Source organism: Cryptotermes secundus, unplaced genomic scaffold (genome assembly GCF_002891405.2).
Source record: "Cryptotermes secundus unplaced genomic scaffold, Csec_1.0 scaffold27, whole genome shotgun sequence".
Taxonomy (NCBI): Eukaryota; Metazoa; Arthropoda; class Insecta; order Blattodea; family Kalotermitidae; genus Cryptotermes; species Cryptotermes secundus.
Window position 1 is genome coordinate 1,139,104 of NW_019745078.1, and position 19,857 is coordinate 1,158,960.

The 19,857-nt window shown below is 39.5% G+C and overlaps 2 protein-coding genes across 7 annotated transcripts in view; one reads left to right on the forward strand and one right to left on the reverse strand.

The window, feature by feature from the left end:
• Positions 1-956: 956 nt before the first annotated feature.
• The window catches only part of LOC111874820 (protein PBDC1), a 751,412-nt gene continuing 732,511 nt past the window's right edge, over positions 957-19,857 (forward strand). For 2 of the 3 annotated variants that reach the window (XM_033755624.1, XM_033755625.1), the window contains exons 1-2: positions 957-1,119; positions 4,832-5,338. The gene's annotated coding sequence lies outside the window, so the exon portion shown is untranslated. Of the gene's footprint in view, positions 1,120-4,831; positions 5,339-19,857 lie in introns of those variants that run through there. The other variant, XM_023870635.2, reaches the window with a different exon arrangement.
• Positions 16,927-19,857, reverse strand: part of LOC111874817 (transcription factor collier) — a 376,238-nt gene continuing 373,307 nt past the window's right edge. For all 4 annotated transcript variants that reach the window (XM_033755619.1, XM_033755620.1, XM_033755621.1 and 1 more), the window contains one exon: positions 16,927-18,801. In XM_033755619.1, coding sequence (XP_033611510.1) covers positions 18,692-18,801 — 110 coding nt within the window. In that variant the 3' untranslated portion in view covers positions 16,927-18,691. The remainder of the gene's footprint in view (positions 18,802-19,857) is intronic.

Below are 19,857 nucleotides of genomic sequence, written 5' to 3' on the forward strand. Positions count from 1 at the left end.
TATAAGGTTTTCAAGGTTCATTGTATTCCTTCAGCTATCTTATTATATTGAGCACAGTATTCTGTTCAGTACTGAACTTGTGAACATGCACATGTTTTAGATTTTTAAGGTTCATTATATTCCCTCAGTTATTGTGTTATGTTGTTCATATTATTCTGTTCAGTATTGTTATGTTATTATTTTGACCACATTATTATGTTTAGTATTGAACTTTGACACATGTATGTCTGAAGTTCATGGGGTTTGTCAGAGTTCTGCAAATATATTATAGATTCTATACATTATTAAATGCAATCTTAATCTTGGTAATAAGAGTGTATTTCAGATTCTCAGTTTTCACCATATTCCTGAAATTAATGCGGAATGGAAACCTTAGTATTATTGCTTGCTATATATGATTTATAATATATTAATGTAACCCAAAATCTATGTTCTGTGCAGCTTTCATGTGTAAGTTGTGAGCAAAGTTATGAAGTTGCTTACAAGTATCTCTGATGGAAACAGAATTTACTTTCAGTTTTACCCACCTTCAGCTAACCTAATCACAAGTATTCTTTGTATGTTACAGTTCACAATGTCCATAGCATTTTAGTAAGGGGGTGTTGGATTGATGTAAATTAAATGTTCAAACTTTAGAGACACTGGTGAGAAGCTTTCTCCTGATGAATATGAGTGAAGTGATATTAAACTGAGTCAAAAAAGTAAAAGAACCTCTGCAGAAGAAGAGAAGGGTTTGAAAAATTATTTATGCTCTTGCCCTGAACCTGTAACTAGTGGGGACATTACACAAGTGCTGGTGGTGTGATAGCTAACTTTCTTACCAACCAAGCTCTCGGCACTGGCCGCAGCCGATTAGTATCAATAGATTTAAAGTCCAATATAGAGGCAGCAGTGATGCCCGCCAATAACCTTGAGCTTCCACGTGCTGCCCTAGACCAGTCCTACAGTGACCGGGTTTCGTCTGATATGTGGAGTTTTGAGTGTACGTTCCAAAATATTCTCTCTTTATGTGTTATAACAACTGGAATTACAATGAAGTTGCATGTTCTGTAAAATTAACTATATGTATAGTACTAATACGTTATCCGTAAACGTATTCGTGAAGACTGTGGAGATTATGTGAGTTAAATTTGTTTGTTGGTTAGAATGACAGAGTAGATTAAGGTGGTAATTTTCAAGTTCGAAGTACTTCCCATGATTTCACTTTCTGTGACGTGCATGAAAATGATACAAAATTATTTTGAAGAAACTAATTAACAATTTTGTTTCATCCAAATTTTAACAGTTTTGTTGCATTTCGGATAATTTTCTTGTCATGGAGACCGACCTCTTGTCATTAAACTCTCATGTCGACTTCTGTCGTGATTATTCCTCAAGAGATAACTGTTGCTGGTTTATATGGTGTAATTAAATATTTTAAAACTGAATTTTGTTATTATTCTTGTAAACAAACCAACATAGGCTCAAAATTTTGGAAGTACAATAACAATTCAAAATTTCATTCATGTGACAAATTAAGAGGAGATTGAATTCAGGTAATGCATGCTACCATTCAGTCCAGACCCTTTGTCTTCTTGTCTGCCGTCTGAAAATAGTAAAAATTAGCATGTACAAAATTATAATTTTGCTTGTGGTTCTGTATGGGTGTGAAACTTGGTCTCTGACATTAAGGGAGGAACTTAGAGTGAGGGTGTTTGAGAACAGGGTGTTGAGGGGAATGTTTGAACAGAAGAGAGATGAAGTGACAGGAGGTTGGAGAAAACTGCATATTGAGGAACTTCATAACTTGTACTTTTCACTAATTAGAATGATAAGCCACTAAGGACGAGAGGGGCTGGACATGTAGCACGAATTTGGAGGGATATTTGTGGGAAAGCCAGAGAGAAAGAGAGTGTTAGGAAGACCAAGAAGTAGGTGGGTGGATAATGTTAAAATGGATATTAGAGAGGTAGGATGGGGTAGCATGGACTGCATTGATCTTGCTGAGGATAGGCATCAGTGGAGGGCTCTTGTGAACACGGTAATGAGCCTTCGGGTTCCTTAAAATATTGGGAAGTTCTTGCATAGCTGCACAAGTAGCGGCTTTTCAAGAAGGGCTTAGTTCCATGAAGTTAGTAAACAATCCAACATAGGCATCTCTGCTTCCTATTAGTCCAGAACTTCGGTGGGCTTCATCCAGACTGTACGGCGTTAAAACTCGGAAAATCACATTGTCCAGTGATAAAGCCATATTGCATTTGAGGCTGTCAGAACAGAGAACATGAGGAATAGGGTAGACTTGAAAGAATTCTGACGATGGTGTATACTGTACTTCTTTTGGCTTGTTTTGGACATCATCCTTCGTCTGGTATGTAAAAGACACTGGTTCAGTGATTGAGACTAGCTCTTTCTAACAGGCCCAACTGAATAGGTTTATCCTTCCCCACCCAACTGAAGTTGGGTTTTGTCTTTTACATACCAGACGATGGATGAAGTCCAAAAACAAGCCAAAAGAAGTATGAGGAATAGGACCTTCCGGATGGCAATGCCGTGTAGTCCAGTGCCGCCTTCTTCTTGCTTGACTTACTCTCCCACCTTGAAAATGGTGGCAATACCTTCCTCCGAAACATCAGTGGACTTTACATAGTTACACGTAGTTACAACCAAAGAAATCGCACTCTACAATGATTTAACCGCTTGTTATTTGCATTTTATTGCACAACCGTCATCATGATGCTGTGCATCGGACAAGTATGACCCTACATTTTCAAGAAGGAAAAGTTTTTAAGCTACATAAAATTCTGTGAACTTTTGATTTGGTTCATCCTGGTCCGTCACACTAGCAATGTTATTATAACATGTTATATTACGTTCATCGTTAGTCAACTCCGTCCAGTGTGACTGATAAAATTTTTTTTTCTTTATTTCCTTTTTTAATCTTTCATCCTTGACATGTTTCGGTCTGAGAGACCATCTTCAGAAGGACATATCAATACGGGCAGGAACTACTATTACAATGTGATTGGTCAATATCAATACATGCATACAATATCATCACAATGCCATGAATATAAAATCTGAGCTTATAACAACTACAGCGACGTTACAATATATTAAAATATTTATAAATTGTTATAATTAGTCTGTTTACATGTGTGGTTTAAAAAACTTTGTTAAAATTTTTAGAAGTAATTAGGTTCGTGTCCTTCATATTGCCTCTCTATAAAGGAAGTTGAGGGTCTACCGCCTCGTGGTTCCGTTGTTTGGCGAATAGGACTCTTCAGTGTCGTCCTGTTGTTCGGGCCGCGCTGTGTTGTAAACTTGTGACATTCAGTTATTTGTGTTTTACTAAAGAAACTCCATCGTAGCTTAGATGTCTAGCGTCAAGTGATAGGACTATTAATGTGTGATATGATACTTAATTAATAATGAATTAAAAAAAACAGTCGCGGCCTAAATTTCCCGGAAGGACTGAAGAAAACCACAAAAAATATCAGTCTTGATACCCTGTCCGAGATTCGTAAGCGATGTTTTGGGGCGATATTTATTCTGTAATAAAATAATTCAGCTAAAACTTGACGTGAATGTTTTCATTAAAGTAACAGAGAAATGGTTAGGAGACGTAGCGGCATTTGAATTGGATTAGCAGGAATGAACAGGCAAATTGTGACGATGACATTCAGGAAGCAGGCAGAGCCCCTACTCCTCCTCACCACCCCACATTCGAAACATAATATTTTGTGATGTAATCGATCTGATGTTGTGAGTGATGGAATTCCGTAAATGAACTCAACGTTCATGAATCAAAACGGACAGTTTTCAGCGCTGTCATTACAACTCGCGCTCACTCAGGCTCTTTAAGCAAGAACTGCACGGAATATAAAGCTAATGTTTTCGAAACAGAATCAGTTTGATATGAATGATGGAATTTTGAAAGGTAACTTAACGTTAGTGGACATTTGAAGTGAAAAATGAGATTCAGTGTTGTCGGAATCCAAAATTTGAGCGTTGCCTCTACACCACCTTACTTACTTACTTATGGACCAGGGTCGCGCCATAGCTCAAGCGGTTAGTCGCTGGCTTCCCACCGCGGCGGCCCGGGTTCGAACCTGGGTCTGGTCAAGTGGGATTTGTGGTGGACAAAGTGGCGCTGGGGCAGGTTTTCTTCGAGTACTTCGGTTTACCCTGCCAATCTGCTTTCCACCAATTGCTCCACAATCACCTTCACCTATCATCTGGGGCTGGTACAATAGGCCAGAAGTGGCCTCAGTACAAGGGACTTAGTCCCACCCCACTAGCATTAAAAAAATTACTTATGGACTTGAGCCCTTCTTGAGGAGAAGCCAAATCTGCAGCTACTCAAGAATTACCCAGCATTTTATGGAAATCGAAGGTTCATTACCGTGTTCTCAAGAGCCCTCCGCTAGTCTCTATCCTGAGCCAGATCAGTCCAATCCATTCCATCCCATCTTATCTCTCTGAGATCCATTTTAATATTGTCCACCCACCTACGCCTTGGTCTTCCCAGTGGTCTCTTTCCTTCTGGCTTTCCCACTAATATCCTATATGCATTCCTTTTCTCCCTCATTCGTGCTACATGCCCTGCCCACCTCATCCTCCTTGACTTGATCATTCTAATTATACTTGGAGAAGAGTACAAGTTATGAAGCTCCTCATTATGCAGTTTTCTCCAACCTCCTGTCACTTCATCCCTCTTCGGTCCAAATATTCTCCTCAATACCCTGTTCTCAAACACCCTCAGTCTATGTTCCTCCCTTAATGTCAGAGATAAAGTTTCATACCCATACAGAACCACCGGCAACACCACCACAATGGTTATTTTATTTTGAAGTTTGTTATTAAATGATGCTATCAGTAATGACACTGTATAATTATACAGTTCCCGTCATACTGCACAAACAGTTCTTGTGTTGGCGTGAATTTCGTCACCTTCTCTGGAAGTTGTATGGCTTGTGATACCGTCGGTTTTCGGGTGAGTGATCGGTTTGTGCAAGCTCGATTTACCGGTACTATCATGACATGCTATAGATCCTGTATATGTTGATTATGAATTATATAAGTCTTCATACATGCCAGCTCGTAGTGAACGGTTTTGTTATATACTTCTTTGCTTCATTAATATATGGGAAGTTTTGTGAAATTAACTCTCCGTGCTTGAACTCGCAGTGAATTCTAAGTGATATAACAGTGCTCTGATAGTGTGTGCCAGTGTGTGTAATGTCTTGCAAGTGAGGAACTTAACAGACGACCCCAAGTGGACCAGATAACGTTGCAGCAAAAAGACCGGCTTAGAAGACTTCGATTATGGAATCACGGCAGCAGGAAGACGGCGCTAACTGTGAGTAAAAATATATTTTATATATACGACTTTAGTTAAGTAAATCAAATACCTTACTTCCATCATATGGCCTTATGTGAGTCATCTCCACATTAATATATTAATAACGTAGCAGGTTTTATATACCAAGAAATTCGATTTCATGTGGTGACCACTAGGAAAGGGGTTCACTTCAGAGTCAAATTGATCACCCTATGCTTGTGGGTTAAATGGTATTTCCCTCTGTGCCTTCTGCGATAGTTTTATTTTGTTGTGAAAGTGGCATGTTATGTGTAATATACATATATATTTGGTTTTGTGTTTAGATCTTTCTTGGTGGGTTGCATAGGCGTTAAATGGCAAAATGGAAACACATGTCTGATATATTAGTTTTGAGTTTTGCTGTTTTATATGCCCACAACTTGTATATACATGTATTTAATACCACCAAATGAGCGATTAAGAGGTAGAAAACGATTTAAAACTTTTCAGAATATCTTTCAGCTATCACAAATTGTCACAATTAGAAAACGATAAGAAATACATTTTTAAAATCAACTGCACTAAAATGAATCGCGAAATTTCATGGAGTAGACATATGATAAAATTAATTTAGCAATTTTACATTAACATCTACATTAATATGTTACAATTCTTCGTTACAACATTTCTGTCGTGCAGAAGTTTTTGGATGATTCAGGGCAGTTATTGTTTTATATGAAACTTACAGATCTCTGTAGTGTGACCATTGCCATTAGGCTATTTTTCGTGGCTTAAAATTATGATGTCTTTGTTACTTTCCTGTGTTTATCGATTTCCGACTATTTCGTCCCCAACTATCTGAAACCTAACAAGAATTACTGAAGCCATACTTATTTCGTAAGTCGACGTGTATTTCAGTGGAACATTAAGATAGACTCGTGCGTTGGATAGCGATATGACTAGGAGAAGTTGAACAGATAAAGTGGATTAAATCTTTGAGACAACAAGCTCATCCAAATAGCCTTTAAAGCTTTCGCCCCTTAGCTCAGAGAATAAACACCGCGTCCTCTTCAGAAAAATTAACTTGTCATTGCAGGATTGGAGGTTCTCACAGAAGTAGCTATGAACACTTCTGCTTAATGCTGCTTAGAGAAATAATTTCTATATTTATATATTTTGATTTAAATGATTAGCGTGACTACAATGATACATCATTAATAATGATACTTCGGAAGTGAGATTGAAATGTTGTAATGATTTTTAAAGCTTAAGGGTGAGTTTTGCAGCGCATCACTGCCTGCTGTTTTATTTACGTTAAATTTGGTTGAAATATGGAACAGATAAGCCTAGGGCCTGTTTATCTGCATGTACTATTTTCATTCACGCTCCTAATCTTACGCACTTTATATACGTAGGTAACTTAAGTAGCCTGTACTCTTTTTGTTACTCGTGGTGGTTGTTCAATGAATCTAGGTTCCTAGTCTCACTCATGCCATCTTTTGAACTTTACAACACACCCTTGTGGGAGACGCCATGTCAAGAATATTGTATTCATGGAATAAACGGCTCACCAAAATTTATAATTTCTCATATATAAAATTGTAGTAAATTGTATCTACTGCAACACACAGTGAAGTTATTTTACAATAAAAAGGGTGATAATTACGCAGTAATATAGTGTAAGCGCTAGTTTTGCGACGGATTAATCGCCAAAATTTCTCAAAGCACCCTCCAATGATATAGAAAACAGCCTGAAGATTTTCTTATATAAAATTTCCGTGGGGACAATTTACTATCATCTGAGATCTTCGTGAGAAGGAGTGTTACTGAATTCAGTATATTGAAGTATGTGTTATGTATTTAAGTTCAGTTTTATGTAATGATAAGTGAAGTATACAAGGAGGAAGATCGAATGCGTCCAGAAACATGCTGCAGTCAAATGTTTCTCAGTCGGAGGGCCGCGAAATTTTAATCCAGATGTGTTTCTACATATTTAACAAAACTTGAAGTGTTGTAACAGTAATGGTATCTAGTTCAGTCATCTCACTGATCCGTTCAATTTTTGTTACGTGATGGGTAGCTCGACATTTTGCCTACATCTATGCCATATATAAGTATTGGAGGTAGCGTATTCATGTAGCTGATGTTTGTGAATAACCTACATCTATGAAGAAAGCAGTCTTCTGGGATTTGGCACCGTGTATATGTGTATAATCCCATAAGACTGCTTTCTTCATAGTCACCGCCGTGAAAGCCTCAAATCTTACAACCTACATCTGTCTCATCAGTATTTTATTACTACAATGAACGTCATATAATAAGCAATGATATTGTGTCATATTTGTACCTATATCAATGAGAAGACATGTTAGACTTGTGTGCATAATTATTGTTCGAATATATTTAATGCGGGTTTAATTTCGTAAATTGAACCCAAAACCGATAAGATTAGTTATAACGCTGTAGACTTCTGTGAGGGAGGGGGGTTCTAGGTTCGAATCTCGGTCGGAACACCTACTCTCCTTACTGAGGTTTTAATGGTTCTTCTGAGTTCCTTTCTGCAAATAGCGGGGTAGCATCTCGAACAGACGAAGATTTCTGCCTTCCGTATTCTCTCGAATTCATTGTCCATCAATCCTGCCGCTGCACTTTGTACACTCTATATGCTGTTTGATGATAGCCCCGAAAAGTAACTTAAAACGGAGATAGGATATACTGCCACTTGTAGGGGGTTACGCGTGACGAAAATACTGGGTTCTAGTTCGAATGATTGGATTTATTGACACTTAGTTTACAAGTTTTCTTAATTACAATTAATACAGTGCTATCGCTGATTTACACAGTTTACAGTTGCACACGCACTAGGATTCTCCGCCTTCACTAGTCGCCTCCTGGCAACGTAACACAACACGGAAACTAGCACTTCAGATCACTATGAAGTTTTCTTGACATTTCTTGTTCAATCACCCTGGAATCTCGGAACTCAAGTAAAACTAAAAATTCTCTTTAGCTGCAAGAGGACTTGCGTTATATAGACACGGCACGGACAACACAGAAAACAGTTCCACTGCAGACCACAAAGAAGACACAAGTCACTTGGTAGCTAAGCACTGTTGGGGTGTGACGTCATTGCGAATGCTTAAACTACACGGACACAAAGAAAACACCGCTGCTGCGTTGTGTGACGTCACCGCATATGTGGGTTGCATAACCCCGTTATTCTATTGTTGCGTGCGTGTATTACTTAGCAACGGCTGTTTCTGTGGCTCAACCGTTCTTGTCTGGAGCAAATACGCCACAATATTGACAACAAGTTACCGAGTTTTCCTCTGTCCTTTCTTGCGAGGAAGAAGATAATTTCATACTACTTTCTTACTAGCTCACGGTATTCCTACCAGTATGCATTTAATAGGGCAATGTTAATTAGTCTAATCTAGAATGCGGAAACAAGAGTAGCAGGCAGAATTTTTATGGGTTTACTTTTCCATGCCAAGAGACGGAAGTTGAAAGAAGTTAGTGTTTTGAACAGTGTGCCTCTTACAGCGCACTTCATTGCCGACAACAGATTAATCAGCTGAAGATGTGTAAAATAAAATTTCGAGCGAATGCTGGGCCTGGATTCCGATCCTGGGTAGCTATGTGTTATTTACCATCACGAATCATCAGCCATAACATTATCATAATCTGCCACATGGAGGTTCTGCCTTCAAACAATACGCAACTTAAAAATCCAGCGAATTCGGATAAAGACTCGATATTGCCCAACAGAGGCGAAATAATTGCAAAGAAACATCTGTGGGACATGAACGCGTGAAGAGTGGGTGGCCATGCAGAGATGCTCCCCCCTTCCCCACGCCGCACTCGCTCATGTCGAGTGTTTGTACGATCTGATACCGGCGGTCCCCCGACCCATCATTGTGCAGTTACTGGCGCACGCACGCCTCCCCAACCCTCTGTGCGCCCTTTTGAAATTCGCCACCCGTGCTTCCAGCCAACAGATGGTCGGCTGACGAGATTGAAGGTCAATCTGTGACGTCATAACAGGGCGCTGTAACTTGATTCGTAAGCGTGGGCACAACGGGAAGGAGATTACGTCATAATATTTGTTTACTTTGTGCATAGGATGTCTGTTTCCTACCGGTACTAGATACGCGGCGGCGGTAACAGAGGTAAAGTTGTTTCTGTATGAAGACGTATGGAGGAGTGGAGGTAAAGCTCCACTTTTGTTGACCTCGACGGAAATTGCGCAAACCGAATTTCCTGGATTTGCGGTTCACAGAGTGGAGAATATAAAGGGTATTGATTCTCGGATGTGACGCCGTGTAGCATGGTGGAAGTTCACGTTCATTTTGAAGGGACGTATTACTTTCTCTTCTAGGGTCGAAGAGTAAGCCAACCGTGCCACCAGCAAGACATACGCAGTGCGACGGCGCACTCCAGAAGATAGTACTGTACATAGCTAAAAATTTGCATAATTTGGGCTCTTAATTAAATCTTATAAAGGTAAATTTGTCTCTGTGCATAATTATTTAAGCACTATGCCATGAAGACATACGGAGGAGTGATGGTATAATTCCACCGTTCTTGAACTCAGCACTGGATGGAAGTGAGTGGTCAGCTTCACGCCCCTGCCGAGTAAGCCACGGTACCCATTGAATTGGGAGGCTGGGTGGGCCCCAGAGCCGGACTGAACTCTGTGGAGAAGAGAAAAACTTTCCATGCCGGGAATCTTACCCGGGTCGTCCAGCCCGTCGCCATACCGCCTTCCTAACTTAATCTTATTGGGGTGATGTATTAATAAAAAGTGAGATGGACGGGACGTGTAGCATTCTTGCGTATCTAGGAACTTACTTGGGAGATATCTGTTTGAGACCTAGGCCTGGATGTAGAGAAGGGACGGTAGTAAAGACACAACAGCGGTCGGCATTTCCGACGGCCATGGTGAGATTTCGAATTCCGGAATAAAGAAGTTTCTGATCCATTGGATGTCTGTCAGTTGCCCGCATAAAATTATGTACTCTGAGGTTTGGGGGTTATAAATTAAAATAATGAAAATATTCAAGAATGAAAGAACAAAACTCAAGTTGTAAAGATGCTTCTACGTTGGCGTATTCAACATACGGGCTAATTTTACGCTGTCCCACGTATAACTCTAAAAGGTGGACACGTGAGCTTGTAGCGCTGTCAGCAGGGGGAATTTCAATAATATTGGAAGACGTTACGTGGAATATCTGCCATGATGTATGTTGAAGAGTTCTATCTTTAGGTTTAAAATTCCGTGTAGTCCATTGAAAATCAGCCGACCTTTCAAAGGAACATTTGTCCCGTATCTTCAGAGACATGGTCCTCCGAAACGTCATAACTACCGCTGTGAGAACCTCAAATCCTACATAATGTGTTTGTCGGATTTTCGTCACAATCAACTGTTGAATATGCGGAAACATTTTGTGGAAGACCGAAAAAGAGACGAAAGAAATACTGAGAATCTTCTTAGAGAAATTGTTATGTAAAAACATGAACTAGACTGAACTGGCTGATGACCGTGTCCGGTGTTTTGCTTTATTAACCATCTATGAATCAATATTGATTTTATCCAATTTGTACTGAAGAGAGGTGTGGATGATTAAAGAAAGTGGTAGAAAAGTAAATCAGTTTTCTGAAATGAGTTTCTTGAGACATTCTGACGAGATGCGATTATTAGACAAACAACGAAACGCACGTCTAAAAAAAGAGGCTTAAATATTTTTGAACCGAATGAGATAGCAGGCAATATAATACACGCATGGAATGATAACAGCCGAAGAATAGAAGGTGAAATTATTTGAGACAAACGTTAAAGTAGAAACAAAAGGAAGATGGGATTTACGTAACGAGGTGTGCTGATCAGTTCCAAAAATTTGGAGGCTGTGCAAGCTCAGAGACCTGATCTGTAACGCTGACACTGGTTAACGTTCACGTTCTGTTACTAGGGGACGCATAAATCTGAGATCAATAATGCCACTCAGTCATTAATAAAAGTGTGAGGTCTAAGGAAAAGTTCATGGCCGTGTCATAGCTCAGGCGGTTAGTCGCCGGCTTCCTACCCGGGTTCGAGCCTGGGTCAGATCATGTGGGATTTGTGGTGGACAAAGTGGGACTGGGGCAGGTTTTTTCCGAGTGCTTTGGTTTCCCCTGCCAATTCTGAATCCACCGACTGCTCCGCACACATCATATATCATCTGGGGCTGGTACAATAGGCCAACGAGTGGCCTCATTACCAAGTGGACTCAGTCTCACCGCAGGAAAAAGAAAAGAGAAGAATATTTTCATACGGAGGTACGTCCGGTTTGGCAAGGGCTTTGCTGAGTGAAATATTTACGGTGGGGTATAGGAATCCTCCCCCATATCCTCTTGTTCGATCGCTTTTTGTATGATTCAGATGTGGATGCGAGGGGATATCATGGCCGCTGGCTATTAGTATGCGATTGTGTGACATGTGGCGGATTGAGAGATTGCTGTGGTGTAGACCAATCCCCTTCTTGATATGTTGAAACCATTTCTACACCTGGGTACTTGTTTAATTGTCATCATATCAGAAGCCATGACACAACCACAGTCTGCACCACTCGATGGCCTACAGAAACAATTTGTGGTAGCGACGCAGACACTATGATATAATGGATGACAAAAGGACGGGCTATGTCAAGTTTTCAGGTAGCCAGAGATAATATTTAAATTATTTTCAAATTTAAAGGGTCACGAGAGTATTTTCTTATGTAAATCCATTCATGCACCTTTGATCTTCATTGTCCTGTTATAATTGCAGTGCATACGTGCTGTGAAAAAACATAATAATTCAGATGTAATTTGCATAAAATATAGAAAGTTCAGAGAAACATAAGCTTAGGAATCTGTGAAACCTAACCCGCCCAAATCATCTCTCTTTATAATGAAACCTGGAAAAAAATAAATCCAGAATCCAAACAGTAAAGATGCTGAAGGCAGAGCGTGAAATGGAGACCTGCTGCGTATACATAGACACGAAATATTTTCTGTTAACTAAAGACACAAATATGCGTTGACAGAAATTTAAAGTTCAGAATTTGTTAACTTGACACCATGCTTATTTTCATAATGAATTATGAAGTACAGAGGAACTACAAAGCGATGTCACTTACGACCGCTGAAGGAACAATTAGGCAACTGAGGCGGAAGCATTGAACAAACTTCCCCAGATCATTGACTATGATTATAACAGCCATGCCTAAATTGCTGTCGTTATTATATCATTTTAATATATATACTTTCTATACAACAATATTATGTAGAGAATAAACTGTAACTTAATCTTGTTCCATTTTTAGCTTACTTTCCTAAACTAGGCTTATGCGATCTCCATGCTCTCTGCGTGTCTGTGAATTTCCCTCTCCCTATTAACGTTTCACTGCCTGAACCAGTCTCTATGATAGTTGGTATGTATGAGGGAGAGTCTGTAAATAGGTCACAAATGGAAGTAAAACAGCAGTAATTGACGTGATAAGTTTTCTATGTGTAACACTAGGTAGCAGCACACTCTAGCTTAAAAACTGTCTAGGTAGCAGACGCGCATGCGCATAATCAGGGGCTGGTTTCAATAGTCAAACTGGTGGCCGTGCTTCTGGATTTAATACTGTAGAGCAGAGTCCTGTGGGCAAAAGGACTCAATGCATAAGATATTCATAAATAAATGTTTCCTGTTTACGGTGGGAAGTGTTTGTCGCGTAAATTGTTGCACAATTGGGTCGAGAAATTCTCTCAAGAATTCGAAAGTGGCAGATTATCCCCGACGAGATTGCGGCAGAAGTAACTGTACAGCGGGTGGAAGAGTTGATTCTAGCTGACAGGAGAATAACGATAGGCAGTGTAGCAAATGCACGAGGGTGTGCCCATGGTTTAGCGTGCATAATGAATGATCGTTTTAAGTTTTGGAAAGCGTGCGCACTGCTGGTGCCCAAAGAACTGGAGAATCGATTAAAAAATGAACTAAATTGATCTGTCCTTGCAACTGCTCTTACGGTATGCAGATGGAGAAGATATTTAATAGAATTATTACTGGGGTTTAATCATGGGTACATCACTATCAACCCGATTCAAAGCGTATTTCAGTGTAATGGAAACATCCCAGTTCACTTTCAACCAAAAAGTTTAAGGTTACGCCATCATCTGGGAAGGTAATGCTTACCATGTTTTGGGATTCTCAGGGAGTACTGTTAGCCCATTTTAAGAAGCCTGGTGGATATATGGATTCTCCATCATACTGTGAAGTTTTGTTGAAGCTTTCGTATGCAATTCGCAGAAAACATCCAGGCCAACTCTCAAGAGGGGTACTGCTTCATCATGGCAATGCCAGACCCGATACAGCCCGAGCAACCCAGGAGAGAATTTAAGGCTGTGTCCACATTAGCGAGCCGAGCTTCGAGCCGAGCCCAGTCGTGAGCATTAAACACGTCCATAGTTGGCGAACAAACTGCGAGCCGCATGGAAAATTATAACATGTGCTCGCGAATGAACTCGGTTCGAAGCTTGGCTCGAACCTCGGCTCGCTAATGTGGACACAGCCTAAGAACTACACTGGGCACTTCTTGGACATCCACCTTACCCCTCGGATTTAGCCTGTAGTGACTTACTTCTTTTTGGGCTGCCAAAAAGCCGCCTTAGTGGCAAAAGTTTCACTAATGATTGAGAGGTTAAAACGGATATGCGGAAGTGTCTGAGACAACAGTCAAAATACTGCTGCTGGTTTTGACGTTTCGAATATCATATGTTTTACATTTTATATTAATTTGTGACCTATTTGCTTACCCTCCTTCGTATACCATGACACTTGAGTCCATCTCACCGACGTAGTTCATAGATTGTTGCCATCAGTCTGCGTGTCTATATGTTTATCTGCCAATCGTTGCTAGGCAACGGCTAGGTAAAAATCGTCCTATAGCTTCTATGAAAGGACTCGGTGAAAATATTACCGCGGAAACGAATATACACGAAACAGTAGCAGAATTGTTGGACTCATCATTTACTATGCGGTCCGTGTCGTATTAAGGAAAGTAGGCGATTACTGTTTCCCAGAACTTCTTGTTTAATATTAACAGACTGTGCACAAGAAATATTAAAGTAAGAACTTAGAAAAGAAGTTAATATTGACTGTTAGAAAATTATTTATAATGTGACTATTTCACATTATAACAACCTCATAAAATAACATCTACTCATCCCATCATACGTCTGATACAGGGTGGAATTCAGGAAGACTCTTATCTTGTATGGGTGATACAGCACATAACACTTACCTGCGCATGAATTTCTAGACACATGAATGATGCAAAAACATTCATCATTCTTCTGACATACAGTTTCTGAGGCACAAAGGCGCTACAACGGTCATGCATTGCATTCGGAAATATTGAACTGATATTCGTACTGGGTTAATTCCCAATAACTTTCATATAACTTACCTCCACAAGGTTATAGAATCACATTTATATGGTCTGACTTGCCATTATACGTGGTACAGTCATTAAGTTTGTGGACTGTGGTTTCATCCCATCATATTACAAGGTATTCACATACACTTACACAGATCCACATCGACCCTCAAAATAGTTGCCGTTGGCCGCTATGCAAGTCTGCCAACGTTGATATAACTGCCGAAAACATTGCTGAAACATACTGGCGGGAAAATCCCGTACGGCGTCTCTTATGGCTATGCCACCTCCTCGGACGACTGAAATCTACGATCACATAGCTTTGCTTTCAGTGAGAAAGAAAGAAATCGCATGGTGCGAGATCAGGTGAGTACGGAGGGTGTGGCAAAACGGTGGCCTGTTGCCTTGCCAGTTCCTCTTGGGCAAGAACAGAGCGATGTGCAGGGGCGTTGTCGTGTAGCAACTGCCAATTCTTCCCACGCCAAATTTTCGCTAGGGGATTTGCCTAGTTTTTGGCAGAACTTGATGTTTGCCCGTTCTTCAAACTGCCACATTTTCAATTTCGCATGTAACTGCAGTTCACAACAGAGGCCGTAGTTCTGCTTAAACTGTTGGCACACAACTACCTCTTGCTGTGACGAGAGATGAACTAACAGGGCATCATATCGTGCCTCAACCTATCCGCTGTAATGCACGGCAACGACGCTTTGCGGCCAGTCCACAAAATTATTGACTGTGGTAGTATAGGACCCACTTCGATGAGGACACTTAGTTCTGTTCGTTCAGCACGAAGCGTGAATGGGAAAGTCATATTCATCCTCATATGTGAATGTTCTATCTCCCAAATCCTTTATTCGCCCCCCATCATACTTGGCGTTTTAGGTCTAGGATAAAATTTAAGAGGACATTTCACTATTGGATTGTTCAATATTCTGGGATATAACGCCATGTAGTCCGTTGAAAGTCAACCGATGTTTCGGGGAACCTTCAAATCAATACATGTTCGATGTATCCCAGAAGGTGGAACTCTTCTTAACCAGTGCTGTAGCAACCATAATTTCTATATACATTTCACTTTTGTACCCATCTACATACTTAATAACTGCATTACATCAAACTCGAATGTTACCACCTTGAAAACATTATCCTCAGTATAAATAGGCGTAATTAACGTAGACAGTAAATAGGTACTACTTTATTTTTATAGAATAAATATGCATCTATGCCGTTGTGTTCCTTTTGTTGAGTAATTCTGTTATTAGGCTTATATAATATTTGTTTTTGGAATAAATATAACATATCAGGATCGAAGTATTGTTGAGAGAAAAATTGGAAACAAATGCATAGGGTTTGAGTTTCTAACAGTGGTGGTTATGAAGAGCACTGTGACATGATGCCTGAAAGCCGGAATAGTGGAGCCAGAACGAGATGTCCGTTGATGAGCAACGACGAAGTGAAGACTAAGTTACCATTACAACTGCTAATTAAGACACGTTTCCGCGGCAACGAATACGCTGGTATAGGTCAAGACGTTGCCCAGACATTGTCACACGTTTTCATGGCAACGGAAGATAACAGAGATCAATCAACTGTTCTACTTGGTGATATGTATTCAGTACGCATGAAGTTAGTTCAGCCCGAGATTCAGACATCCAGAGAGAGAGAGAATTCGAGAGACTAGAGATCAGTTCGAGAACGAGACAAAAGGGAGAGATTTGCAAGACAGACGTCGTAAAGAAGGAGTTCAATTTGTGAACTCTTGTAAGCAAGTGCAATTGAAAAAGAGACGTCCAATAAATCTAATCATCAAGTCTAAAACCCACAATTATTAGTCACCTTAAGCCCTATACGTGACAGTACGCCGTGTACAGTTCTGTATGACCCAGTGGTAGGTAAGTAGTCCGTTGGAAGTCCAGAACATGGTTGACTTTCAACAGACTACACGACGTTATTTCCTAGAAGATAAATACTTTTTCTCTATGCAACGTTAGGCATTCCGAAGGTAGGGCCACAGTGTAGGACACAGACGAACTTTCATACTTAGAACATTAGTCAAGGCATGATATCTCAGAGACAAGAGGGTTGTAGAACTTGTTGTCCAGGTCTTATGAGGAAACAAATGTAAAACAGTAAAGGAAAATATCATTAAATGTTTTTTTTTAATAATGTACATCGATATTTTAATAAACTTTTAAGAAAACACTTAGCTTAAATTCTTAACAAACAGAATTATAAATTGTCACTATACCGAAACAATAAATTACACAAGAGATCGATAGCATAATTATAACAACTGAATGTAAGAATTTCTACATAAATTATTGCTGTGGAAAGAATAAACAACAAAGAAGAAAACCAGCTACTTCACATATCGTGTAGAAAGAGGAACTGAGAGCTAAGTGTTATAAATGTGGTTTGCCAAATTTATGCAATTCATAATGAAAATTAATTATTTTCTTCTTCTATAGAAGCGCCATTTTACATACTCAGAACGAAACTTCGTTTCGAAAATAAAATGCTAAAGTTTTATTTTAAGACAACGATATTATAGTTTTCTTACAACAGAATAGAAGAATAAATTATTGATGAATATTCGATGTATATCCAAGTGATCAAAAACAGTTTAAATTGTCTGTGCTCGAGAAATCAGATTTCATAGAATCTGTTTCGTATAAAAGGACTAAAAAGTCCATAATCTCCTTACTGCACAGAAAAAATGACACTACTTGAATAGTTGGTATATCTGGCTGATGTAAAATTGTGATATCAGAAAGAATATCGTAAGATCGTATACATGTTAATGTATTGTATGACGTCACTCCGGCCCGAAGTTCAGAGAGCGCTGGGAGAAAATGCTTTCATAATGTAATATACACCTTACGTTCTCAAACACACCATCACTCCAATTCCATGAGAAATATATAGGTACGTTCTAAACAAATATATATATCTATTAGTCATGTATGTACACGGAGGTCGAATATCTTTTTACATTCTCTCCTGCAAATTATGATACAAGACAATACATTAGAGAAAAGAATGATTTTATATTTATATGGGTTTAATATCGAGACACTAAAAAAAGTAATATTCTCACAGTTCGCTCTCTGGAATACTTCATTCGCTCTCTCTGTACATCAAGTTCATTCGCCATTTAGGTTGTTGTTTACTTGGTTAGTTATTCACAAATTGTACAAAACTATCATGATATATGCATGTCTGTATATAAGGAAGTATAGTCTGAAATTACCTCATGAGAAGTAGCATTTATATGTTAACATTAAAACGTCTGACTTCTCCCACAAGGGAGCGATATGTATGACTTGGGATTCGATATCCATGTATAGGCCATTTTAAAATAATCGATGATACAATCAGGTTAATACTAGTATCTCATATTTATTGGAGTGTCTAGAGTCTTCATCACGAGATTATTAGATTTAGTGGCCTTTACTTTAGAAATTAATTAAAGTGAAGCTTTATTAACATAATTGAAATGTATAATGTATATGTGAATCGTTTCGTGTCCATCACTCGGGGATATGCATGCCATTGTAAACAATTGTGGGCTTCTTGTCCATTTTATGAATGTAGATGAAAAGGTACAATTTGTGATTAGGTTTGGAGATGGTAATATTTTTCGTAGTGTTTGTAATCGGCCCAAAGTAAAGTCACTCACATTCAAACATACACACACCCGCACATGAAGCACGATTATCAATTTACATTACGTCACTTTTCTTAACTCAGTAGCAGTTGCACTTCGCAAATGATCTTCGTGCTGCGGTTCGTTATATCTGTTTCGCGTTGATTCGGGAGGATAGGCCCTTGATGATGCTGATAATTGTTTTTCTTCTGAGAACTACTTTCTTTCGCTCACACTGATAATTATCCTTATTGTAAAATTGTTGCAGTATATTTACATCTATGAATATAATGCCTCCTCGTGTTACTTGCCAGAACTAAGTAAAGGACTCGATCCATACGATTGGGAATTGCACGTTGGTAGGGCGAAAGGGTTCATTGTTGCGAAGGGGGATGACACCAAACTTCCAACCCCTGCAAAACAAACAAAAGAATACATATGTTAGCTCTCTTTTTAACACGTACTGGCCTATTTGCGACGATTGAGATTATTTTTTTTAACGAGTTTGCTCAAAATGTCACGTGTTTAGTCCGAATGTAAAATCGTACCTCCGTAAACGATTTTTTAAGTCACAGAGTAAGTAACAAGCAGCAAATACACATTTTTAGAATTATTACTTACAGGTACAACTCGTATTTATATTTTTATCAATTTCTCTAATGAATGTCGTTATAGTTCCTAAAGGATGATATTAGTGTATTGAATTGTGTTTATCGTGGATAAAGCAATCTTATTACACCCAGAAGAAAATAAATCTGGTTGGGGAATTACGTGTTGTGGAACCCGACACCCTCAATTTGGGCATAACATACCTACATATCCACAACCTAGAGGCCTGCGTATATACTAATTTAGATGAGCTTAACGTTATTTTTGTATCAGTCACAAGTGTCCCAGGTTGTGTGTTTCCATCTATACCCATCTGAACTGTGTGAATAATGGCTATTTTGTTATTTGGAAGGAAAGAAACTGGACCTAAAGGAGATAGCATGTCGATCGCGGATAAGAAAGACGTCAGCCGCGACGCTGACCTCCCGTTTCCGGCCAGCTATCTGGTGGTTTACCTAATTTTACAAGACTTGTAATGAATTTCTAATGAATTTGGCACAACTTCGCTCCCTCGTAAAATAAAATCATACCCCTTAATGACCGAGGGCACAAGAGTACAGTGAAGCACTAAAAAAGCTGCCTAGAGGCATTCAGAACTAAAGGCGTGGAATGCTGACATCCGGTGTAGTGTTCTTCTATGAAGCGTGTCAGCATACAGATGCTCTCACTCGAGCACTGTTGGAGCATTTCAGCTAGGAATTGTCTGACCACCCTCCTTACAGCCCTGATCTCGCTCCGAGCGACCACCACCTGTTTACCTACCTGAAGAAATGGTTAGGATCACAGCGCTTCAATAATAGTGAGGCGTTGATGGAAGGCGTCAAAACGCGGCTGAGCTCACAGGTGGCAGACTTCTTTGA